General features: G+C 36.5%; 1 protein-coding gene across 1 annotated transcript in view; it reads right to left on the bottom strand.

Moving 5' to 3' along the window:
* Nucleotides 1-20,597, bottom strand: part of WDR70 (WD repeat domain 70) — a 305,807-nt gene that overhangs the window by 190,139 nt on the left and 95,071 nt on the right. The window contains exon 9 of the mRNA XM_025923710.2: nucleotides 5,520-5,596. Coding sequence (XP_025779495.2) covers nucleotides 5,520-5,596 — 77 coding nt within the window. The remainder of the gene's footprint in view (nucleotides 1-5,519; nucleotides 5,597-20,597) is intronic.

The following is a 20,597-nucleotide window of genomic DNA, read 5'->3' as shown; positions in this document are numbered from 1 at the left end:
GGCCTTTATTATAGTTGAGATCACTGGAAAATTTTAACACCCTGTAAAGTGAACATTCCTATGAAAATATCATAGGACTCTTTATTGGCTGGCCTTATAATTACATTAAAATCCTAACCCTTTATACCTTAGACTACAATACCTTATATGATTTAGTCCCTGCTTTCTTCTTCAAATTCACTTCCTGTCATTCCTACCTTTCCTATCAACAAAACCAGATTTTCCGCCCTTCCAATATGTCTTAATACATTCCCTTCTTAAGGTCTTGAATTATGCTGCTACTTTGGCCTGGAAGGTTCTCTCTGCTAGAGCTACCTCCTGTGGTATAAGTCTCAATAAAAGGTCACCTCCTCAGGGTGCCTGGGTGGCTCAGTGGGTTAAGCAGCCGACTTCAGCTCAGGTCATGACCTTGCAGTTCCTGGATTCGAACCCCACAACAGGCTCTGTGCAGACAACTCAGAGCCTGAAGCCTGCTTTGGATTCTGTGTCTCCCTCTCTCTCTCTGTCTCTCCCCCGTTCATTCTCTGTCTGTCTCTCTCTCTCTCAAGAACAAATAAACATTAAAAGGTGACCTCCTCTGAGGCTTTCTCTGCCTACTCTACATAGAGAAGACACTTCTACTTTCTACCCTTCTGCTTTACTTTATTTTATTCTCAATACTTTTTACTACATAAAACTATATTAATTTACTACTGTATCTGTACCTTGTCTGTCTCCAAGCACTCACCTCTACTAAAATGTAAGCATCATGAAGGCAGAGACTTATATCACACACAGGAGTACCTGCCACATAGTGAGCACAATGTATTTGCTGATTTAACTAGGCATCTGGGCTGATCTCTCACAGCATAGCCTATTACTAATTACTACCTTCAGAGTCAAAGGCCAAGAAAAAGTCAAGCTGCAAACCATCTGAATTTATTAGTGGTAGATTTTTTTTTAAGGTGGTAAAGAATATGTATAATTGGGGTCTATGGTTAAAGCCAACTCATCTTCATACAAAAGTATGGACAAAAAAAGCTCATCTGGACAGTGTAAAAAGAAACTGGAGCATATTTTCAAAGGTACAATACACTAGTATGTCAGTGGTTTTAGCAGGGAATTAAAGAATTGCTCTTGCAAGGAATGGGATAAACTACATTTTATGCCCAATAAAGCATCATGACTTAGAACTTTATCCAAACCATTGTTTAGAGCATTAACAGTTAAATAGGTTTCTATAAATTCTATATAAAACTATTTATCTTTTTCTAAGTTTATCTATTTTGAGAGAGAGAGAGAGCACTTGTGTGCCTGCACAGAACCTGACATGGGACTCCATCTCATGAACCATGAGATCATGACCTGAGCCAAAATCAAGAGTTGGATGCTTAACCGACTAAGCCACCCAGGCATCCCTATACAAAACTATTTAAATGTTTATTGTAGATCGCTGGCCTGGAAATATAATGTTCAAAATTTCTCAAACTTATTTGACCATGGAATGCCTTTCTTTAAACTACTAATTTACATATCTTGGAAATCAATTTGGGAAAAGCTTCTGCAGAGTTCATAAAGTTACTGTGTTAGCCAACTATGAGAGCCCACCATTTAGCCTGATCCTTACTAGTTTAGAGAAGAAGTTTTTTTTTTTTTTTCCAATTGCTTTATTCATTAAAGCTTTTAACCAAAATTGCCTGGTTCCTCTGTGCTTTTTAATTTTTTTTTTTTAACATTGATCTATTTTTGAGACAGAGAGAGACAAAGCATGAACGGGGGAGGGTCAGAAAGAGAGGGAGACACAGAATCCGAAACAGGCTCCAGGCTCTGAGCGGTCAGCACAGAGCCCGACACAGGGCTCGAACTCACGGACTGCGAGATCATGACCTGAGCCGAAGTCGGCCGCTTAACTGACTGAGCCACCCCAGGCGCCCCCCTCTGTGCTTTAATAGAATATTTTCTTCTGACTCATATATTAATGTATTTATTTCCTTATATTACTACACTATATAAAGTCTTTAAATCTATACTGCATAAAGCTGGTGCAGCCACTCTGGAAAACAGTATGGAGGTTCCTCAAAAAACTAAAAATAGAACTACCCTATGACCCAGCAATTGCACTAGGAGGCATTTATCCAAGGGATACAGGTGTGCTGTTTCAAAGGGACACATGCACCCCAATGTTTATAGCAGCACTATCGACAATAGCCAAAGTATGGAAAGAGCCCAAATGTCCATCAATGGATAAATGGATAAAGAAGATGTGGTATATATACAGTGGGGTATTGCTCGGCAATCAAAAAGAATGAAATCTTGCCATTTGCAACTACATGGATGGAACTGGAAGGTATTATGCTAAGTGAAATTAGTCAGAGAAAGACAAATATCATATGACTTCACTCATATGAGGACTTTAAGAGATAAAACAGATGGAACAGAAGGGAAGGGAAACAAAAATAATATAAAAACAGGGAGGAGGACAAAGCATAAGAGACTCTTAAATATGGAGAACAAACAGAGGGTTACTAGAGGCGGTGTGGGAGGAATGATGGGCTAAATGGGTAAGGGGCATTAAGGAATCTACTCCTGAAATCATTGTTGCACTATATGCTAATTTGGACATAAATTTTTAAAAATAAAATTTAAAAAAATCTATACTGCATAAAGCCTCTATATAGTTGTGGGCATCCTTGTCTTCTTATTAAATACAAATAGCTTCAGTACTTAAATATATAATACAATATTTACTTTAAATTTTGGTAAATAATTTTTTAAGAGTTTTATTAATTTCTTCCTATTCCTATTTTACTTAGAACTTTTACTGGGGGGCGGGGGGGGCACCTGGGTGGCTCAATCCATTATGTGTCTGACTTCGGCTCAGGTCATAATCTCACAGTTTGTGGGTTTGAGCCCTGCGTCGGGCTCTGTGCTGACAGCTCAGGGTCTGGAGTCTGCTTTGGATTCTGTGTCTCCTTCTATCTCTGTCCCTCCCCCGCTCACATTCTCTTTCTCACAAAAATAAACATTAAAAAATAATTTTTTTTTTAAAGAACTTATACTGGGAAAGACGACTAAATTTTATCAAATGTCAAGGATATCATATAATAAAATCATGTGATTTGTAATTTTTCATTTGTTAATGAATTATCTTAAAAATTTCTTGACGGTAAAATTTCTTAATTGTAAAATATTCTTGCATTTCTAGAATAAGCCTTACCTGGTCATGAGATACTATTAATTTAGATTAGCTGCTAAATTCCCAAAGAAATCAGAAAACTGATTTGCTAAAATTAGGAATGTCACTTTAAACATACATAATTTAAGTTTTGGAAAGATAACAAGACAAAGAAAAAAAACAAGTTAGAACTACATAGGTCTATTTACCAGAAATTTTAATCAAATTGTCTTATCCTGTTTCAGTCATATTCTGTATAGATTCCCAAATTTTAGTTCCTTTCAGATCAAATTAATTTTTAAATTGTGCTATGGGAGTAAAATTATACCTTTTGTCTGTTACTCTAAAGATTAATTCCAGAATACACAAACTATCCAAAAATGTCAATAGCAATTTTGAAGGTAAATGAGGCAAAATATAAATAACAGAAAGTAAAGATGAAAGACAAAATAGCCTAAAAACAAAATATTTTTTATCTAAAATATGTGTTTCACCTAAATAACACCATCTATATTTTTTAATTTATAAAATTTTCCCATTGCAATTTCTCCATAACATTACCTACAGTGCATTCTTGTGAACTACTCTTAGTACTAAAAATTAATCATACAATTTAATAATATAGGGAAAAGCTGCTCAAATATTCCCTATAATATTCTTGAGTTCTAGGCCAACAGATACAATACAAAAGAATCTTAACTACTTAATCAATTTTTTCAGTTATTACTTCCAAAACATAATAATTTAAACAATAAACTTATATTAGCTATTAGACTCAGAAATCAATCTTTATTATAAAAACTAATAAGTTATTAGTCACAACTTCAAAGTCATTTGAGTCCACTTAATAGCATGAGTCTGATCCATTGAGCACCCTAATAAACTGTACTGGCATTTATGCCAACTCTCATTTTCATAGTTTTATTTATTTAAACAAACCTTATACTATAAAAGTTAAGAACAAGAATATGTACTTTTTTTCAAGTTTTTACTTAAATTCCAGTTAGTTAAAATACACCATTATATTAGTTTCAGGTGTAGAATTTAGTGATTCATCACTTACATATAACACCCAGTGTTCATCACAAGTACCTGCCTTAATACCTATCATCCATTCAGCCAATTCCCTATCCCTCCCCACCACCCTCCCATCTCAGTTTGTTGTCTATAGTTAAGAGTCTGTTTTCTGGTTTGTCTGTCTTTCTTCCCGTGGTTCATCTGTTTAGTTTCTTAAATTTCACGAGTGAAATCATGTGTGTATTTGTCTTTCTCTGACTGACTTATTTTGCTTAGCATAATACTTTCCAGCTCCATCCAAGTCACTGCAAATGGCAAGATCCCATTCTTTTTTATGGCTGAGTAATATTCCATTAATATATATACCACATCATCTTCATCCATTCATTAGTTAATGGACATTTGGGCTCTGTCCATAATTTGGCTATTGTTGGTGTATGGATGCCGTGTCTAATCACGCCCAAGCAGAAGTCTAGGGTTTCATTCTCTGGAGAGGTCTCTGAACTGCAGGATATAAGGCACATATCCTCACCCTTTCCCTAACCCTACCCTAAGCCCTAACCCTAGATGTGTGTGCATTGGGGGGGGGGGAAGGGTGAGGACAAGGAAGATGTAATGTGTATGTGTGTGTACACACACACACACACACACACACACACACACACACACTGGAATATTATTCAGCAATGAAAAAGTATGAAATCTTGGCATTTCCAACAACCTGAATGGAGCTATAGAATATTATGATAAGTGAAATAAGCCAGAGAGAGAAACACAAATACCATATGATTTCACTCACATGTGGAATTTAAAAAATAAAACAAATGAGCAAAGGAATAAAAAAAGAGAGAACGACAAACCGTGAAACAGACACTTAACTATAGAGAACAAAACTAATGGTTGCCAGAGGGGAGGTGGGTGGGAGGATGGGTGAAATAGGTGATGGGGATCAAGGAGTGTACTTATGTAATGAGTACCAGGTGTTGTATGGAAATGCGGAATCACTATATTGTACAAATGAAACTTGGGCTCTGTGCTGACAACTCAGAGTCTGCAGCCTGCTTCAGATTCTGTGTCTCACTCTCTCTCTTCCCCTCCCCCACTCATGCTCTGTCTCTCTCTCTCAAAATAATAAATAAACATTAAAAAAATTTAAAGAAAGTAATATTACACTATATGATGATGGAATAAAAGTAAAAACTTAAAAAAAAGAAAAAAAAAGAATATGTAAACATCAGGATTCCTAACACTCCACTTCCTACTTTACTGGCCAGCATGTAACAATACAAATATTAAAGAAAATACTGAAAGATATTAATGTATTAGGTGAATTATCAATAGTACTCACGCATCATTTGAGCAAGTCATAAATTCTCCCTTTATTTTGGGATGCCATGAGCCAGTATGAAGCATTGCTGTATGACCCTTAAAAAATAAAAATACAGGAAAAAAGATATTTAAAAAGATTTAAAAATAAATAAAATGACCAGAAACTGATATGTCATGCTTTAAAGTTAAACTTTTTAGTCCTCCCAAGACCACACTATTTTAATTACAAACATAGTATGCTACGCCAATTTTATTTCATAATATGCTTTGTTTATTTCATTTTGTTTAATTCTCCATATAATTCTCCTGCCCAGAAATTAACACAGTGCTTATACAGAACAGGTGCTTAATAAGGAAGGAAATAGAGAGGAAACTGAGAGTCTCTCTTTAGGAAAGACGTAAATGGAAAAACCATAATAAGAGGGAGATAGGCCCTTCTTTAAAGACTCTTTTCTCAATGGAAAAGAAGAAAAAAAAAGTATTTGCAAATAATCAAGGCAAAAGCAAGAGGTTAAGGGAAAAAAATTTACACTTCTTAAAAATGTGTCCACAATCTTGATTCAACCATACATCTGTAAGAATAAATATGTGAGAAAAGGAGAGACATCTTTAAAATGATTCAAGATTAACCCTTCTAAGAGCATAATTTAAAAATACTGTAAATAAAATAATGTGATGTTGGTAAACAAACTGACACACATTCAAACATAAATACACACATACACACACATTCCCCATCTAGGTGCAAAGTCAGCTAGAGTGACCTCATACGGTATGCTCAGATGGGGCAGAAAAGAGCCTAATACTTAATAATGGAAAAATCTCTTATTCTGAAAGAGTCCAAAATAAAACTATGCTATAAGAAGCAAAATGTACATCTTTAAATGATTTAGAAGCAAAATAACTGTATCTCTCTGGAAAGAATGAATTGGAACTGGAGTACCCACACATAAACCTAGAGACCATCTACAGTCCAAGTTGCTCACAACGTCTCAAACAGGACCTGGCCAACTCATGACAATTTGCTTATGTTTACTGGGTAGAACAGGGACCACAGATGTGCAGTAGGGAAGCATGAACTGAAGTAATGGGATCAGATGGGAAGTCTGAGATTCCACTTTCCTCTCCTGAATTTAAGATTGCATATTTAACTATCAACTTGACATTTCCATTTGCATCTCCTAGGCATTTCAAACATAGTAATAGGTCCATTAGGGAAATCTGTTTCTTACTGCCCACTTCATCTGCAATCAACTTCTTCCCTAGTTGCTAAAACTACAAACGTGGGGGTCATCCTTAAATACTACAATAACCATAAACCTAAAACCCTCTCTCTGTCCACCCAAATTCAATCCATTAGCGAGTCCTCTCACTTCAACCCAAAATACACCTTAAATCTATCCACTTTTCTCATTATTCCCTACTACCACTCTTGTAGAAGCCAACATTATCTCAGTTATTACACAGTAAACAGGTCTGTCACTAGTCTCTCCACTTCTATTCCTGCGTCATGTGCTCCACCTAGCAATCAATATAGTCTTTTAAAAATACACCTCTGGGGCACCTGGCTGGTTCAGTTGGTTAAGTATCTGACTCTTGATTTCGGCTCAGGTCATGATCTCACAGTCATGAGACTGAGCCCTGTGTTGGGCTTGCCACCAAGCACAGAGCCTACTTGGGATTCTCTCCCTCTTTTTCTGCCCCTCTCCCATTCATGCTCACATTCTCTCCTTCTCTCTCTTTCTCTCTCTGAATAAATAAACTTTAAAAATAAATAAAAATATTTTGTGTATTTTATGTAAATAAATAAAAACATTCTAAAACCACCACTAGTTATTGTCCTCTACTGGCTCCCCAACCTCTTTCGATCGTCTACTACTCACAGGTTCAGTCTCTTGTTTTCTTTACAACTGCACTTATTTTGTCCTCCCTCTTCCCCAACAGACATGAATCCACTGGCCTCCTTTCATTTCCTCTAATACAACCTGCTCGTTCCCTGAATCAAGGCCTTCTCATATGCTTTTCCACTTGTGGGAAAGCTCTTTACTCTACTTTTACATGACTGGCTTCCATTCCTTCAATCTCAGTTTACATGCCACTTATTCAAATAAGTATGATTTAGCTCTGTCTCTGCGTCCATATGGCCTATTCTGTTGTTCTCTTCCAATGTACCTGTCCATTTCCTTAATAACAGTCACCACGATTTATAATTCTGTATCTATTAACTTATTATCAGATTTCTGAAACTGCTGATGTTTTGCATATTCAGAAACAAACAAATAAGGCTGGGAGAAACCTAAAATTCAATATAAACAGAAACAAATCAACCCTACTGTATTTCAAGTGAACAATAAAAACACTGAAAGAATAAACTGAAGGTAATAACTCAAGTAACTATATACCCTGTACTGGGTTAAATGGTGGCCCCCAGAAAGAAATACTCATGTCCTAACCACTGGAAGCTGGGAACGTAACCTTAAAGAGTCAGAAGAGAAGAAGACACAAAGAGGAGAAAGCTCTGAGAAGATGAAGGCAGAGACTGGAGTTATGCTGCCACGAGCCAGGGAAAACCCAGAGTCACCAGAAGCTGGAAGTAGCATGGAAGGATTCCCCTAGAGCCACTAGAGGGAGCATGGCTGTGTCAATACCTTGATTCTAAGACTTCTGGCCTCCAGAAATGTGAAAGAATTTCTGTTGTTAAGCTACTAACTGTGTGGTAATTCATTACAGTAATCCTAGGAAATGAATACATACCCTCAGGCTAAAGACCAAAAGAACTGTAGGGGTGCCTGGATGGCTCAGTTGGCTAAGCATCCAACTCAGGCTCAGGTCATGATCTCATGATTGTGAGTTCGAGCCCCCTCCCTGACCCCGTCAGGCTTTGTGCTGACAGCTCAGAGCCTGAAGCCTGCTTCATATTCTGTCTCTATCTCTCTCTATCCCACCCCTGCTTGTGCACTATCTCTCTCTCTCAATTATAAATAAACATTAAAAAAAATTTTTTTTAAGACCAAAAGAACTATAAATAAATATTTAATTCTAGTTAATATATTTGTTTCTTTTTTGCAGTGGTATGCATTAACAATTCTGAAACTGCTTTCGTTACAACAAAGAATTAAGCAAATGAGGAAATATGCTGGGGACCATGAGAGTCGCCTTTCCTGCTGTTAGAGAAAGGAGTTCCAAAAGTGGAAAGAAGAAAGACTAGAAAGAACTCTATGGGTTTTGACTGAAATTACGGGTATCAGTATGAACCCATGATTTCTAACAGGTAGATACAAATATAGGTGTGTGTGTGTGTGTATGTAAGTTATTATCTAGCTTTGTATGCTGAAAACAACTAGTAGGAATGACACCCAGCAACCCTAGGACAGAGATCCTAGTTTCTAAATTGCATTCTCCATTTAAGAGGAAACCAGACTCCTTGGAGAGAAGTTTATTCTTGTTCAAACAACATGAACATGGAACATGTGGTTTACCAAAAAACAAGCAAGTGCAAAAATGATGGGGATATATTAAAGAATAAAGTGCAGGTTAAGGGAATTCCACTGGGACAATTAGAGCATCAAAAGAAATAACAAAAGTAATAGATTAAATAGTAATAGTAAAAGCATTTACTAACTTAAGAACTCCTGGGTGAATATTAATAAATAAGTAAGAGAAAACTCTTCCTTACCATAGAATGATAACTAATAAATATAAAATGAATGACAGAGTTAGAAAAATCACCATTTTACAATCATCACAGTAATAACTGATCTAGGCAAGAATCATCAATGGATGCTAAAACTAGCAGAGAAAAGTCTGGTAATGAACAGGGTATTTCCATGCTATCAAAATCTCCCTGGAAACTGCTTAATAATTACAAAGAGAAAATAGTAGAGAAGAGATCTGTTATTACACTACCTGAAACAAGTCATCCAAATTAACATCACCAGCACTGTGATGCACAGGTAGCACGTACTTCGTGATATGAGGACGCAAGAAGGACCCAATATTGTTTCTGTGACAGCCTTTCTAGAAATGCATACCCAAACTCTCATGATGAGGAAAACCAGACAAAATCAAATCCTACATCTCTTGCTACATATTTACAACTTCTACACATTTACAAAAGAAATGGCTTATAGTTTTCAAATATACCAAAGTTTCTTTTAACAAAGGCAGAGAACTATTCCCAATTAAAAGAGACAAAAGCCATGGCTACTGAACTGGTGGGAATATAATCAAAAAGGAGATTGTTGAGATAACCATGGACTACAGATTAAATAGTATTTCATCAATGTTAAATTCATAGTTATGTAAAAAGATCATATTATTATTAGGAAAACCACACTGAAGAATTTAGGAGTAAAGGAACAAGATGTCTGCAAGTTATTTCAAAAGTCGGGGAATATTAAACACACACACATAATTCTAATGTATGTGCAAATACGTATAAGTGTGAGTGAGGGGGGTATATAAGTGTGGGGGATGGAAAGAGAAGGACAGAGTTTGTGTTAGCTGAGGAAGGAAGAGAGGAGGGGATGGGGGAAGATAAAGCAATGGGGCAAAATATGAACAACTGATGAATCTGAAAAAAGGGTATAAGGAAGTTCTAGGTATTATTCCTATAACTTTTCTGTTAATTTGAAATGATATCAAAATAAACACTTAAAAAAAATGTCCTGGATGCTCTGTGAAGAAAAGCTTGTTGCAAGTCAAAAGAGGAATTAAGAGGGCCACCTGGGAAGCCAGTGATGTGGTTTATCTGAACACTGACAGTCGCTTGGACTAGGGCACAGCAGTAAAGTGTTCAGAGGTAAGAAGACTTGGGATACATTTTAAAGAGAGAGACAACAGGTTTCCCTAAGGAACTGGATCTGGGCTGCAACCACAGATGAAGCCAAGTTTGTGAATTAATCAAGCAACTGTTGTGTAAATGGGTGACTATATAAATAACACATCATTCTCTCTGGCCATGAAGAACACGAACTCTCTTCTGTGTTTAGGAAATTCCCCAAAATATGACTCTTGGTAAAAGACAGAGACTACCTCTCATAGAAAGTGGAAAAGTCAGGCTCTATCTTTGCCAGCCTCCCTTACAGATGTGACACAGGAATGCAATCTAGCTCTGCCCATTACATTCCCTTGAGCTGTGACTTAAGGACAAGGGAGTGCTATCTTTCCCTGTTAGCTCATTTGGGCCACTGTAACAAAAATACCATAAACTGAGTGGCTTATGAACAATAAACATTTGTTTCTCACAGTTCTGGAAACTGGGAAGTTGAAGATCAAGGTGCCAGCAGATTTAGTGTCTGAACTCCCTAGTTCACAGAGGCCATCCTTTTACTATAACCTCACATGGTGAAGGGGTAAGAAAGGTTTCTTGGGACACTTTCATAGGGCACTAATCTCATTCATGACAGCTCCACTTTCATGGCCTAATCACCTTGCAAAGCCCCACCTTCTAATACCATCACCTTGGGGTTACAATTTCAAAATATGAATTCTGGGGGATACTCGGTCTAAGGAGTAGTCTGGGGATGATTTTTGCCTTCTCTGTCTCCCGACTTGGGTTCTGGGGCAGTCCACAACTAACAACGGAGAGCAAGAGCAAACAAAGTTCCAAAAAATGGTTCCACTCTCCAGGGCATAGGGGTAGCAGTGGGGGTGAAAGGCCTGAGGAACAGAGTTCTTGTGATCTGACCTACCCTATGCCAGCCAAGCACAAGCAACAAAGCTACCAAGTCTCTCCTCAGTGTTGGCACCAGAAATGGAAGTAGTCCGAACAGGTTAAAGAATCGATTTTCTTCATTTCACACCAGCCAAGTGCTGGCTCTGGGGTGATACTTCTCATCCTCCCACCCAGCGGCAGTGGCCCTGTGAGGTCATTACAGCAGATGAGTGCCAGTAACAAAACAGTGGCTGTTGTCTCAGTAAGAGGAGCAGCCCTTCAGAGAAGATACTTGCTGGCTCTCCTAACCCAAACCAGGAAAAAGCCAGCAACAAAGAGGCATGGTGCCTCCTCCCTGAACCAGAAGCAACAATGACAGCAACCACTGTGCAGCACTTTTGACACTCCATGCTTTCTAGTAGGCCAGTATTAACAAGAAAGCAGATCACCTACCAACATATGTAGAATAGAATCCTTCTGATACTCTATGCTTTACCTCGGGAAAATGCCAACAACGGGTAGCCACACTGCCTTTTCCCACCAACACAGAGAAACAGCTGCTGTGGGGGCGCCTGAGTGGCTCAGACAGTTAAGTGTCTGACTCTTGGTTTTGGCTCAGGTCATGATCTCACAGTTTGTGAGTTCAAGCCCCATATCAGGCTCCGCACTGCAGTGAGTAGCTTGCTTGGGATTCTCTCTCTCTCTCTCTCTCTCTCTCTCTCTCTTCGTCCCTCCCCCACTCTCAAATAAATAAACTTTTTAAAAAAGAAAAAACAGCTGCTGTGGGTTAGAGAAATTTTTATTTTTCACCTCAGTCCAGCTTTGCCAGGAGGCATAAGCTACAGTATGGGAACTGCTACAATGCATAAGAGTGATTTTCCAGCAAGAACATCAGAACAGAAACCCGTGAAAGACAGTAAAGGGAAAATCATAGGGTGAAGGGTTTAAAAAGCTGGAGAAAAATGTCCTTTAAATCTGTACAAAAAGTCCTGCACTCACTCCTGACGTGTACTGTGTGAAACCTACCAGAATCAACCTAAGAAAAGCATTGAGAAGCGAACATGGTATGGACTAGCAGCCAGGGTCCATATGGATCCCTGGATAACATGTACATGGGGCAAACCAGAATAGCATACAAATGCCTTGAAAATTAATACTGCAAGGAAAAACAGCTCACAGGAGGCAGGTCAGGATTTAGAGTCTAAAACTAATCAGGTTGACCCTCAGCCAAAAAAGCAACTTCACAGACAAACAAATGAAAACCCACCATTCTCTAGAGGTTTTGGACAGGACTCAGAATATCAGAACACAATATTCAAAATGTGAAAGATACAGCCCAAAATTAATCATACAAAGAACCAGGAAAATCTAACCAGCTCCCAAGAAATAAGATAAAAGATGCTGACCACAAAATGACCCAAATGTTGTAATCAATATTTTAAGAAAAAGACTTAAAATCGGTGTTTATGACCATGATACATAAAGGAAAGCAAACATATCTGAAACAAATGCAAAGATATAAGTGACCAGCAAAGAAAAATAAACTATTAAAATGGAAACCTGGTCATATTGAAAAATAAAATAATGGGAATAAAAAATTCACTGTAGGGGCCCAATAGTAGAATGGATATGTCAGAGGAAAGACTCAATGAACTTGAAGACAGATTAATAGAAATAATTTAATCTAACAGGAAAAAATGAGCAGAATCACAGAAAGCGCTGAGACAATATCAAAAAGTTTAGTACTCGTATTACATATGACTTAGGAGAAGACAGGTACAGACAAATATTTGAAGAAATAATAACTAAAAATTTCCCAAAAATGGTGAAGGAGGTAAATTTACAGATCCAAGAACTTCAGTGAATACCAAACAGGATGAACAAAACAAAAAATAATAATAATAATAATAATAATAAATAAATAAATGTTTTAAAGCCTATGCCTTGACACATAATAAACTATTAAAGTCCAAAAGAGAAATAGGGGGAAAATTTCAAAAAGCAAATATAAAAAACAACACATTACATAAAGAAAAACAAATAGTTGAATTACTGCATAATTATTCAACAAAAATAAAGCCAGAAGACAGTGGACCAACATTTTTAAGGTGCTGACAGAAAAATACTGCCAAGTTAAATGTATAGAAAATGTACTTTGGGAATGAAGGTGAAATAAAGACACTGCAAGATGAAAGAAAACTAAGAGAACTTGTCACCAAAAGAAATGTGACAGAAATTGGAAATTGATCATAAATTTTATATGGAAATTCAAAGAGTAGCTAAGAAATTCAAAAATTATTTTATTATTTCAAGAATACTTACTATACAGTTGGACCCCTACTTCATACCATGCACAAAAATTAACTCTAAATGGATCACAGACCTAAATGTAAGAGCTAAAACTATAAAACCCTTGGAAGAAAACATAAGCATAATTCTCCATGACTGTGGGTTAGGCAATGACACTAAAGGCACAAAACAAAGGAAAAAATAAATTGAGCTTCATCAAAATTTAAAACTTTTGTGCTTCAAAGGACACCATCGAGAACATGAAAAGACAACCCAAAGAATGAGAGAAAATATTTGCAAATCATATATCTCATAAAGGACAAATATCTAGAATATATAAACTGTTAGAACTCAATAATAAAAAGACATATAACCCAATTTTAAAATGGGCCAGGATTTGAATAGACATTTCTCTAAAGAAAATTTACAAATGGCTAATATATACACAAAAAGATGTTCAACACAGACCACAGAGATACCACTTTGCACCCTCTAACATGATTATTAAACAACAACAACATGAGAAACCACAAGTGTTGACAAGGATGTAGAAAAACTGGAACCCTCATACACTACTGGTGGGTAGGTAAAATGTTATAGACACTTTGGAAAACAGTCTGGCAGTCCCTCAAAATGTTAAACACAGAGTTACCATAGGACCCTAAAATTCCACTCCTAGGTATACATCTAAGAGAAATGACAGCATACCTCTGCACAAAAACTTGTACATGAATGTTCATAGAAGCATTATTCATAATAATAAAAAAATGGAAACAGCACAAACATCCATCAACTTGAGAAGAGATAAATGTGGTATATCCATACAATCGAATATTATTTGGCAATGAAATTAAATATTGATACAACATGGATAAATTTCAAAAACATGCTAAGTGAAAGAGCCACATATTGTATGATTCCATTTTCTGATATCCAGAAATGCCAAATCTATAGAGACAGCAGATTAGTAGATTAGTAGTTGCGCAAGGCTTCAAGGGGTGGTAGACTTGGGGATGCTGGCTAAGGGACAGGGAGTATTTTATTTTTAATAGATTACTTCTTAGGACAGTTTTAGGTTCACAGCAATATTGAGAGGAAGGCACAGAGATTTTCCATAAAGCCCCTGCCCCCCACATGCATAGCTTTCCCCTATTATCAATATTCCCCCATCACAGTAGTACATTTGTTACAACTGATGAACCTACACTGACACATCATTATCATCCAAATGTCACAGTTCATATTCAGGTTCACTCGTGATTTCGTACATTCTATGGATCTGGACAATTTATGCTGACACATATCCATCATTATAACATCATACAGACTAGTTTCGTTGTCTTATCACACAGACTAGTTTCATTGTCTTAAAAATCCTCTGTGCTCTGCCTAATCATCACTCCTTGCCCCTTACCCCTGACAAACATTAATCTTTTTATTGTCTCCAATAGTTTCTTTTGGGGATGACAAAAGTTCTAAAATGGCTGCACACTCCATGAATATACTAAAAACCACTGAACATAACAAACTAAATGAGTAAATGTTATGGTTTATATATTCAATCTCAACATTAAAAATTAAAAAAGAAAGACTACTTCAAGTGAAAGGGAAATGATTACAAAGAGAAACTGGAATATAAGCAATGAAAGGACAACAAAAGAAAGGGTAAATACCTGAGTAAACAGAACAATATTTTTCACCTTTAACTTTTGTTGAGAACAAAAATTATTATCGTTGCCTGATACGATTTTCAACATATGAAAACGGAACATACAACAACTACATCAGGATTGGGGGAAGAGCCTATGTGGTTGTACAATTTCTATTTTTCACTTGATATGATAAAATATTAATTCTAAGTAGATTATATATAATTTAATATATTTTTATAGTTCCCTAGAACCACCACTTAAAATACTATACAAAGAGCAAAATTAAAATCCAACAGTTAAAAAAAATGGAATTCTAAAAATACTCAGATAATTTAAAAGAAATTAGGAAAGATGAGGCACTGAACAAAGAACAGAAAGAACCAAAAGTAATAAAATGGTAGAACTAAATCCAACCCTACCAATAATTACATTAAACTTAAAATGAGCTAAACACACCAATTAAAAGACAATGATTACCATCATACATTAAAACACAAGACCTATCAATTAACACTTCTTTCAGGAATCTGACTTGAAATACAATGACACAGAAAGATTAAAAACTAAGAGTTGAGGGGCGCCTGGGTGGCGCAGTCGGTTAAGCACCCGACTTCAGCCAGGTCACGATCTCGCGGTCCGGGAGTTCCAGCCCCGCGTCAGGCTCTGGGCTGATGGCTCAGAGCCTGGAGCCTGTTTCCGATTCTGTGTCTCCCTCTCTCTCTGACCCTCCCCCGTTCATGCTCTGTCTCTCTCTGTCCCAAAAATAAATAAATGTTGAAAAAAAAAAAATTTAAAAACTAAGAGTTGAAAAAGATATAACAAGCACCTTGCCTCAGGGCCTTGCATTTGCTGTTCCTCTTTCTGCATGGCTCCTCAGACACCAAAGTACCTGGCTCCCTGGAGGATCCTTTATCCAGACCTCACCCTGAGTGCCAATCCCTCAGAGACCTCCCTGAGTACTCTATGTAAAGAAGTCCCTCGTTACTCTCTATCCCCTTAATCTGCTTCTTCATAGCAGTTATTACTCTCTGGTTTTGTTTTACAGTATATGTTTTGCATATTTTCATGTGTCCCCACTGGCATATAAACTGCATGAGGGTTTTGCCTCCTAGACATTCAATAAATGTCTAGACACTCAATAAATGTTATTGAATAAATCAATACCAAAAGAAATATACCAAGCAAACAATAATTTTTTAAAAGCTTGAGGCGCGGCTGGGTGGCTCAGTTGGTTAAGCAATTAACTCTTGATCTTGGCTCAGGTCATGATCTCACGGTTGTCAGTTTGAGCCCTGCATCAGGCTCTGTGCTGACAGCCCAGAATGTGCTTGGGATTCTCTCTCTCCCTGTCTCTCTCTGTCCCTCTGGCACTTGAGCTCACTCATGCTCTCTCTCAAAATAAATAAAGACTAAAAAAAAAAAAAAAAAAAAAAAGGCATGAGTGATTATATTAGCATCACACAAGGTAGACATCAGAACAAGAAAAATCGCCAGAGATAAGGAGGGACATTATATAATGATAAAAGGATCAATTTACCAAAAAGACAGAGCAATTGTAAGTATACATGCACCCAATACAACAGTTTCAAGACATGAAGCTAAAACTGAAAGAACTGGAAAGACCATTGAAAAAATAAGCACAAAGAAAATCAGCAAGGATACAGAACTCCATGAACTGACTTAACTTTATATAAACAGACTATTCTACCTGGCAACAGCAGAATACATATTCTTCACAAGTGCACACAGAACAGTAACTAAGATCATATTCTAGGTCACAAAACAAACCTCACCAAATTTAAATCCAACCATATCAATAATTACATTAAACTTAAATGAGCTAAACATTCCCATAAAGGAATTAAACTAGAAATTTGTAACAGAAAGATGACATAAAAATCCCCAAATATTTGGAAATTAGATATTATGCTGCTAAATAATCCATCAGTAAAAGAGGTAGTTCCAAGGGAACTGAATGAAAATAAAAATATATCTCAAAATTTGTGGTACGCAGCTAAAGCAATGCTTATAAGGAATATTATAGCACTATATGATTCTATTTAAAACAAGGGGCGCCTGGGTGACTCAATCGGTTGAGGGTCCAACTTCAGCTCAGGTCATGATATCGCCATTCACAAGTTCGAGCCCCACATCAAGCTCTGTGCTGGCAGCTCACAGCCTGGAGCCTGCTTCAGGTTCTGTGTCTCCCTCTCTCTCTGCCCCTCTGCACTCACTCTGTCTGTCTTTCTCTCTCAAAACTAAATAAACATTAAAACAAGAATTAAAAAAAAGAAAAGATAAAACAAGTCTCTAATTAAAGCATCCACCTTAAAATACTAGGAATTCTAAAAAGAAATAGGAGAGGCAAGCAAAAGGAAAGAAAGCATAAGAACAGAAATCAATGTTGAAGACAGAACTACAACAAAGAAATACAAATGAATGAGATTTTAAAAAATTGCTCTTTGAAAAAAAATCAATAAAATGGGAAAACTTCTTGCCAGCCCAAGAAAAAAGAGAAGACACAAATTGCCAATATCAGGAAAAAGAGAAAAAATATGAGCAATGACCTTAAAGAAATATTACTAATAATTCTATGTACATAAATTTGCAACTTAGAGGAAATGGACCAAGTCCATGAAAGTCATAACCTATCCTATCTCAACGCAAGAACAAAGAAATAACATGAATAGTCCTGTACTTATCAAATAAATTGAATTCATAGTTTAAATTTTTTGAAAACAGGAAAAAGAAAACTCCAAGCTACACGGGCAAATTCTACTAGACATTTTTAAGTGATGCCATTTATAATGGCTAAAAAAAAAAAAGTAAATTTTAAGTGTAAATTAAGTATGAATTTAATAAAATCTGTTCAGGTGCTCTATGCTAAAAACTATAAAACCTGGAAAAAGAAAAAAAAAAGACCTAAATAAATAAGAGATATACTGGTGTTGATGGACTGAAAGACTCCAAACAGTTAAGATGTCAATTCTCTCCAAATGATCTTTAGATTCAAAATAATTTCAAACAAAATCACAGCAGGGTTCTTTGCGTATATAAACAAGATGACTGACTGTAAAATGTATGTGAAAAAGAAACTAAAATAGCCCAAAATCAAAACTACAATGAGATATATCACCTCACACCTGTCAGAATGGCTAAAATCAACAACACAAGAGACAACAGGTGTTAACAAAGATGAAGAGAAAAATGAATCCTCATGCACTGTTGGTGGGAATACAAACTGGTGCAGCCACTATGGAAAACAGTAAGGAGTTTCCTCAGAAAGTTAAAAGCAGAACTACCCTATGATCCAGCAACTGCACTAGTTACCCAAAGAATACAAAAACATTAATTCAAAGGTATACATGCACCCCAATGTTTATAGCAGCATTATCAACAATAGCCAAATTATGGAAGCAACCAAAGTGTCCAGTGACTGATGAATGGATAAAGAAGATGTGGTATATATACACACACAATGGAACATTACTAAGTCATAAAAATGAATGAAATCTTGCCATTTGCAGCAACATGGATGGAGCTAAAGAGTATAATGGTAAGCAAAGTAAGTCAGAGAAAGACAAATACCATATGATTTCACTCATATGTGGGATTAAGAAACAAAACAAATGAACAAAGGGAAAAAAAAGAGACAGAAACCAAGAAACAGACTCTTAATTATAGTGAACTGATGGTTACCAGGCGGATGGGGGAATGGGTGAATTAGGTAATAAGCATTAAGAAGTGCACTTGTTATGATGTGTGTGTTGTATAGAAGTGTTAAATCACTATATTGTACAACTGAAATTAATATAACACTGTATGTTAACAAACTAGAATTAAAGTAAAAACTTAAAAAAAATAAGAAAGAAACTGGAGCGCCTGGGTGGCAGTCAGTTAAGCATCCGACTCTTGATCTCAGGTCATGATCTCACGGTTCATGAGTTCGAACCCTGCATGGAGTTGCACACTGATGGTGCAGAGCCTGCTTGGGATGCTGTTTCTCCTTCTCTCTGTCCCTCCCCTGCTTGTTCTGTCTCTCTCTCTCTCTCTCTCTCTCTCTCTCAATAAATAAATAAACTCTAAAAAAAAAAAGGAAAAAAAAGAAAGAAACTAAAATAGCCCAAACAACTAAAACAAAGAACAAAGTCAGAGCACTCACACCACCAAATTTTAAGATATCCTACAAAGGTGCAATAATCAAGGCAGTGTGGTATTAGTGAAAGGGTATACACATAGCAATGGAACAGAATAGAGAGTCTCAAAATAAACTTTATCAAATATCATCAATTTATATTTGAACAAATATGCAAAGGCAATTCAGTAAAGAGGGGTCAGTCTTTTCAACTGATGATACTGAAATAACTGGTCATTTATACGCCCAGAAAAAAAAAAAAAAAACCTTGACATATTTCTCACTCGTTATACAAAAATCAGCTCAAAATGGATCATAGAATGAGTGTAGAACATTAGAGTAAGACTCCTATTAGAAAAATGGATGAAAATCTTTGTGACACTGAGTTCGGCAAAGTTCTTTGACCAAACCCGAAACATGATCCATAAAAGAACTGATAAACTGAACTTCATCAAAATTTTAAAAATTTTACAAAGAGAATGAAAAGACCAGGCACACAATGGGAGAAAATATTTACAAGTCACATATTTGAAAAAGGATATACACCCAGAATATTTTTTGAACTCTCAAGAACAATAAGAAAACAAAGATTCCCTACTCCCCCAAAATAGGAAAAAAAAATTTTTTTAATTAAATGGATGCTGCACCAAAGAAGATATAAAATAAAGACAGCAAACATGAAAAGATGTTCAACATCAACAGTCTTTAAGGAAAGGCAAATTAAAACAACCAACTGCCATTAAAGACCTGTAAGAATGCTAAATTCCAACCACCTGACACTTCCAACCTCCCAGCTGCTGGCAAGGAGGCAGAGCACCAGGACCTCTCATTCACTGCTGGTGGGAATACAAAACAGCACAAACCATTTTGAAAGATATTGGCTGATCTGACCATATGAGATAGCAACCACACTCCTAGGTATTAACTCCACTGATTTAAAATTTTATGCCTACGCAAAACCTACATGCAAATGTTAATGGCAACTTTATTCATACAACTCTGTTGGAAAAACACGTTGGACAATGGGGCAGATGTGAGGTGTGAGGGAAGAGAGGAGTCAAGTAGAACTCAAAGGTGTTTCAGCCGATCAGCTAGTGAGTGATGATGTCATTTACTGAGATAAAGATGACTGCAGTAGGAGGATGTGTAGAAAGAAAAGTCACAATTTCCTTTTTGCGTATTTTGTGTTAAGATGCCTATTATACATCCAGGTGAGACTGTGAAGTAAGTAGTTGGTCCTACTGGGCAGGTGAAAAAACAGGCCAAGAAACATAAATTCATAAGTCATCAGTGTCTATACATGACATTTAAAGCTGATGTGGGAAACAAAGGCAAAAGAAAAACTTAAATTTCCTTGTAACTTAC

The sequence above is a fragment of the Puma concolor genome, chromosome A1 (genome assembly GCF_028749965.1).
Source record: "Puma concolor isolate L17-30 chromosome A1, mPumCon1.1.hap2, whole genome shotgun sequence".
Lineage (NCBI taxonomy): Eukaryota > Metazoa > Chordata > Mammalia > Carnivora > Felidae > Puma > Puma concolor.
This window is presented reverse-complemented; position numbering and strand designations above follow the sequence as displayed.